A 7089-nucleotide genomic window follows, 5' to 3' on the forward strand; every position below is an offset into this window, starting at 1 on the left:
CCCTTTAAGGAAGGAAATCTGCTGCTCTCGCTAGCAAGCCACTCAACTAGATTCAGAACTGATCAAGTTCATAGAATCCCTACAGTATACAGTGTGGAAGCAGGCCATTCAGCCCATTGAGTTCACACTGACCCTCCGAAGAACATCCCACCTTTCCCATGGCTAATCAACTTCCAGAACATAGAATCTAGATCATAGAACAGTACAGCACAGAACAGGCCCTTTTCCTTCGATGTAGTGCTGGCCTTTTATTTTACGATAAGATCAAACTAACCTGCATACCCTTCATTATACTATCATCCAAGAGTTGCTTCAATGTCCCTCATGTATCTGACCCTACTACCACTGCTGCCAGTGCATTCCACATACACACCACTCTGAGTAAAGTTACTACCTCTGACATCTCCCCTAAACCTTCCTCCAGTTAACTTAAAATTATGCCCCCTCGTGATCGCCCTGGGGAAAAGTCTCTGACTATCCACTCTATTTATGCCACTCATTATCTTGTATATCTCTATCAAGTTACTGCTCATCTTTCTTCACTACAATGAGAAATGCCCTAGCTCCCTCAACCTTTCTTCATAAAGACATGCCCTCCAGTCCAGGCAGCAGCCTGGCAAATCTCCTCTGCACCCTCTTCAAAGCTTCCACATCCTTCTTAGAATGAGGTGACCAGTACCGGACACAATATTCTAAGTGTGGTCTAACCAGGACTCTACAGTGCTGCAACATACCCTCATGGCTGTTAAGCTCAATCCCCCGGCTAATGAAAGCCAACACACCATTCACCTTCTTAACAACCCTATCAGCTTGGAAGACAACTTTGAGGGATCTATGGACGTAGACCCCCAGATCCCTATATTCTTCCACACTGTCAAGAATCCTGCCTTTGACCCTGAAATCTGCATTCAAACTCGACCTTCCAAAATGAATCACTTCACACTTTTCCGGTTGAACTCCACCTGCCACTTCTCAGCCCAGCGCTGCATTCTGTCAATGTCCCATTGCAACCTACAAAAGCCCTCCACACTATCCACAACTCCACCAATGTTTGTGTCATCTGCAAACTTACTAACCTACCCTTCCACTTTCTCATCCAAGTCATTTATAGAAATCACAAAGAGCAGAGGTCCCAGAACAGATCCCTGTAGAACACCACTGGTCACCAAGCTCCAGGCTGAAAACTTTCCATCTACCACCACCCTCTGTCTTCTATGGGCCAGCAGATTCCATGTCCACACAGCCAAATTCCCCGGTATCCCATACCTCCTTCCTTTCAGAATGAACCTACCATGGGGTATTTTATCATACACCTTACTAAAATCTACATACACCACATCCACTGCTCTACCTTCATAAATGTATTTTGTCACACCCTCAAAGAATCCAATAAGGCTTGTGAGGCATGATCTACCCCTCACAAAGCTATGCTGACTATCTCTAATCAAACTATGCTCTTCCAAATAATCATAAATCCTGTTTCTTCTAATCCTTTCCAATAGGTTGCCCACCACTGACATAAGACTGACTGGTGCGTAATTTCCAGGGTTATTCCTATTCCCTTTCTTGAACATGGTAATAACATTCGTGGGCAGCACAGTGGCACAGTGGTTAGCACTGCTGCCTCACAGCGCCTGAGACCTGGGTTCAATTCCCGCCTCAGGTGACTAACTGTGTGGAGTTTGCACATTCTCCCCGTGTCTGCGTGGGTTTCCTCCGGGTGCTCTGGTTTCCTCCCACAGTCCAAAGATGTGCAGGTCAGGTGAATTGGCCATGCGAAATTGCCCGTAGTGTTAGGTAAGGAGCAAATGTAAGGGTATGGGTGGGTTGCGCTTCAGTGGGTTGGTGTGGACATGTTGGGCCGAAGGGCCTGTTTCCACACTGTAATGTAATGTAATCTAAAAAAATTTGCCACCCTCCAATCATTTGGTACTACTTCAGTGGACAGTGAGGACGCAAAGATCATTGCCAAAGGCACAGCATTCTCTTTCCTCACTTCCTGTAGCAACCTTGGGTATATCACATCTGGCCCAGGGGACTTATCTATCCTCATGTTTTTTTCAAAATTTCCAGCACATCCTCCTTCTTAACATCAAACTGTTCAAGCATAGCAGCCTGTTTCATGTTGTTCTCAGAAACGTCAAGGTCCCTCTCACGAGTGAATACTGAAGCCAAACGTTCATTAAGGACCTTCCCCTATCTCCTGCAATTCCAGGCACAAGTTCCCTCCACTATCTCTGATCTGCCCTACCCTCACTCTGGCCATCCTCTTGTTCCTCACATAAGTGTAGAATGCCTTGTGGTTTTCCTTAATCCTACCCAACAAGGCTTTTTCATGTCCCCTTCTAGCTCTTCTGAGTCCATTATTCAGTTCTTTCCTGGCTAACTTGTAGAACTCTGTCTGATCTTTGCTTCCTCAACCTTAAGCAAGTTACCTTCCTCTTGACTAGATGTTCTACATCTCTTGTCATCCAAGGTTCCATCACCCTACCATCTCTTCCTTGCATCAGTGGGACAAATCTATCCAGCACTATCAGCAAGTGCTCCCTAAACAACCTCCACATTCCCTAGACACTTTGGGAAATTTAGCATAGCTAATCCACCTAACCTGCACATCTTCGGATAATGGGAGAAAACTGGAGGATCCAAAGGAAACCCACTCAGACATGGGGAGAATGTCCACACAGTCAGTTACCTGAGAGTGGGATTGAAGTCGGGTCCCTGGTGCTGTGAGGCAGCAGTGCCAACCTCTGAACCACAGTGCTGTTGTCAAAGACAACGAGGAATAAGAACTAATCGCTGGCCTTGTCTGCAAAACCCACATCTCTGAATGATAATTTTAAACATGCCATCTCAGTGCCACAACTGACTAACTGGCAGTATGTGAATGACATCAATGTGGATTCATTTGGTTTCTCATTTCCTTTTCATTTCACTGCCTGACTAAGACCATGAGCTCACTGGGTGAAGAGCCTGGTTGGATCAACCTGTGGTATTGAGTGTCGCTATAACCCTACAGGCATCTTCTAACAAAAGCTGAACACTGTGGGTGCTGGAAATTTAAACTAAAAATAGAAGCCCTAACCTTATTTTAACTCCCCTATCCCCACCAATGGAGAAAACACAAAGAGCGAAGGTACACAATATCCAGCCTATTAACTCTGCTCCTCTCTCCACAGATTCTGCACAGTCTCCAGATTGTTCTGGGTGTTGACTTGGTGCCAATTCAGTTCTGTAGCTCCTCTGCACTACACCCTATTTCAAAAATACGATGGTGATGTGATTGCAATTCCTCCTACCAATTTGAAAATTGACCCCTCCACCACTGATGCACAGTGGCTGCCAAATGTCCCATACAAGATGCACTCTAACAACTCAGCAAGGGTCCTTCAGAAGCACATTCTAAATCTGTGACACCTTCCACCCAGAAGGGTGAAGGCCACAGGTGCAAGGAAACATCACCATCTGCAAGTGCTCCTCCAAGCCACACACAATTCCTGAATTTGAAATATGTTATAGTTCCTTCACTGTCACTGGATCAAAAGCCTGGAATTCCTAACCTAACATCCACCACATGGATAGCATCATTTTAAGAAGACAGTTCACAACCATATTCTCAAGGGCAATTGCCAAATACTCTGGCCTGGCCAATGATGTCCACATCCCATGAATATAAAATTAAAATCAGGAAAGCGAGCGTTGACCATGAACTGCAGGGAGCTATCATTAACGAAGACCACACACATCTGTACACTTGCTACCAAAAGAATAGGTGCTGAATAGAATTTAGAATCAAGAACCCTGGTTGACCTTTATTGTCTTTCTCCTGACCCAGAGTCAAGAAGGCCAATAGTAGCATCTTTCATGAGAAGAAAGAACTCAACGAAGATAAACCTGAGACCTTCCTGTTTATTTGTTTCAGCTATGGAGTTGCTAAGGTCATTGAAATAACCCAGAAACCTTGTAACTTACTTTCGACAAAGATTAAGGATACTACATATACAATATCATTCAATCTAATTTTTCAAATGCCTCACTCAGTGGTCATGAGGAAGCTTTTGTAAACAATGAACTGATAAAGATGAATACTTGTAGAAGCATGGACTAATAAGGAGAGCAATAGATTTGTTAAGGGTTTGACTAACTTGTTTGTGTTTCTTGATGAGATAACAAGGAGCGTACAGTTCATTTCGAGTTTATGGATTCTCATAAAATAATTGATAAAGTGCCACATAATAAGTTGAGTAAAATTGAAGGGCATGGGATAAAAGGAGCACAGAAGAATGTGGGGTAAATTGGCTAAGGGACAGAAAATAATGGTATATGGTGAAGGTGTGTTATCTTCATTCTGGACAGGAGAGTTTACCAAGACTCAGTATTAGCAGCACTGCAATACATTAATGACTTGGGCTTGGGAATACAGAGGACAATCCCAAAATTTGCACAGGCTATGAAACTTGGAATCATTGTAAACAATAGGGAAAGTAGTAACAGATTTCAAGAGGACCCTGACAGGTTGGTGGAATGGGCAGACACACAGTAGACAAATTTCAACACAGTAACATTTTAGATTATACGTTTGTGGAATACTAATGAGGAGACACAATTGAAGGTGAATTATTCAATTTTAGAAGTGGGGGAGGTGCCAAGACCTAAGCATATTCATGCACAAATATTTAAATATGGCAGGCGAGATTAATGGTCTAGTCAATAAATGATATGAGATTTGGCTTTATGAATGTATATATATGGAAGCTCAGAAGGTTATGCCACAAGTTTATAACTGATATTTCATCTGCTGGAGTATTGTGTTCAGTTCCAGGCACCACACTTTTAGAAGACCGTGAGGATTTTAGAGAAGGTGCATAAGTGATTTACAAAAATGATTCTGGGGATGAGAGGTCACTGAAGTTGGAATCTTCTCATTAAAGCAGAAAAGGGCTAGGAAGAGTTTATATAGAGGTGCTCAAAATCATGAAAAGTTTAGATAGAGTAAATAAATAGAAACTGTTTCCCTTGCTTGAAGAGTCACTAACCAAACGATTTAGATTTATGGTGATTGGCAGCGTAGTGAGATAAGAATTAATATTTTACTCAAGAGGTTAGGATTTTTAATGCTTTTCTAGATAAGGTATTGAAGACAGACTTACTCTTAACCTTTAAAAGCTAAATAGATAAATAATTGAACGAGAGAGAAATTGCAGGGACATTGGGAAAAAATAAGGAAAGTGGACTAAATAGTTCACACTTTGAAAGAGTTGCTGCTGGGTCGGTGAGATGAATAACGTTCAGTGCTGTACTTTTCCAAAGGTCCTTGTTTTTACTTTGCCCGGCTAAACCTTGATAAACCTGGATTGTCCTTTGCCTATCTTGTGTAATATTACTGACAAGCTCAAAACAACTCTTGGATATTTTATATTAACTTGAGACTTTAAGCAGGATATTGAGTTGTTGAGATATAAAGATGCAACTGCTTTACACATTCACATGACATTCCTGCCTGCTGTGTTAACAGAGTGGCTAATTTTAAAATTGGTTGAAGTTCCATTGGAAGCATATAGTGTGAATACTCTGATGTAATTTTGACCTTTATTTTCAGTTTGTTTTAGTGTTATACAGTAAGTTGAATATAAATTAATACTAGTTCCCAATAGTCAAAACTAAAATAAACACATGGATTCTGGTGAGCCTGTGAGAGTATTCATCACTTAATTAATTTATGTCAATACCTTGGGTGTATTCAATACGTTATTTGAGCAGCAATGATGGCTCTTGGTATTCACAGTTCTAATTTTTATTATCGTAATGGAAGATAGGTGGGCTTTTCCCACATATTTCATCACAATTCTACACATGCTAACCTCAGGACTAATGAGTAAATGGATGTAAAGATAACACACATAATATAGCAGTTCACTCATAAAGAGCAGTGAGGGAGGGGATAGCAACCATAATATCAAATATGAACGGCTCTGCAGTGGACGGCATGACCAACATTTGGCAGGCATTGCTGTAAAGTTGAATGTCAGAAACAAATGCTAGACCTCAGTCAAAACTTGAGCCAAGCGAGAAGGCTTTTTTTTTCGTGTGGAAACATAGGAAAAAGTTTTCCTGCAGTGACAGTGGAGTGGAAGAGGATGCTGCGCCTTGAGTAATCCTTCTTTGCTTACTGTTGCCGTCTCATTCCAAGAATACAAATGAAAGTGGGTGAAATGACACCTACTGAAAACATACTCAGCACAGCAGTCCAAACCGAACTCACCTTGACCTTGGGTAGCTCCGTAAAACTCTGCTGCTATCCGCGCTGCTTCCTTTCGGTTCCCCTTGACTATGTAGAAATGGCTGAGGATAGCAAGGCTGATTTTCACAAATAGTTTGAAGCAGAAAAGTGAAAATATTGTCAAGTAGACATGGGCTAAGTCCTGGGAAAAGCGGTAGCTTTCCACACCAGTCATTGTTTCCACCCTGTCACTGTAACTGTTTTCATGTGAATGTTAACTTGCTCCAGAAGCTCGCTCATCAGTTGGGTCCTGACAAGTTAAGTATCAGGTGGTCATGACAGTGCCTGCTTAAAATCTATTTGAGGTATATTTGTCATGGAGAGTTTTTTTGTGGTCAATATACGGTACTAATCATGCTCATAGGTATTGGGTTACTCATCTGATAAAATAATTTATATTGCAGACATGACTATTTTTACTGCTCTTAGTGTACTATTCATAGTTTCAAAATCAAGAATCAACTGAGTCATCTTCATAAGTTAAGATCTAAGAATGGTGTTAACATTATCCAAACAAATGGCTCATGGCATTGAAGTCTTCATCGAGTCACAGGGTTTTGAAACTTGTAGGTGAAAGCATTACCATTGCTCCAGGATGTGTACGATGAAGAGTCAATATGGCAATGAACTACAGGTATAGTATTTGCTACAAAAGTCTTCTTCTGACTATGAAACTCGTATATTAACATAAATTCAGTAACTATGTATTCAAATGTTCAGGTCAGACTGTTCAAGAGAGCTGTTAGGAAGCACTTCTAATGCATAAAAGGTGATGGATTTTTGGAACTCTCTTCCACAAACAGAAGATA

General features: G+C 41.5%; 1 protein-coding gene across 2 annotated transcripts in view; it reads right to left on the reverse strand.

Moving 5' to 3' along the window:
* The window catches only part of asb5b (ankyrin repeat and SOCS box containing 5b), a 69068-nt gene extending 62572 nt beyond the window's left edge, over positions 1–6496 (reverse strand). Inside the window, exon 1 of one of the 2 annotated variants that reach the window (XM_072594587.1) lies at positions 6263–6496. In XM_072594587.1, the coding sequence (XP_072450688.1) occupies positions 6263–6455 (193 nt within the window). In that variant the 5' untranslated portion in view covers positions 6456–6496. The remainder of the gene's footprint in view (positions 1–6262) is intronic. The other variant, XM_072594591.1, reaches the window with a different exon arrangement.
* Between the last annotated feature and the right edge of the window lie 593 nt (positions 6497–7089).

Source organism: Chiloscyllium punctatum, chromosome 2 (assembly GCF_047496795.1).
Source record: "Chiloscyllium punctatum isolate Juve2018m chromosome 2, sChiPun1.3, whole genome shotgun sequence".
NCBI lineage: Eukaryota > Metazoa > Chordata > Chondrichthyes > Orectolobiformes > Hemiscylliidae > Chiloscyllium > Chiloscyllium punctatum.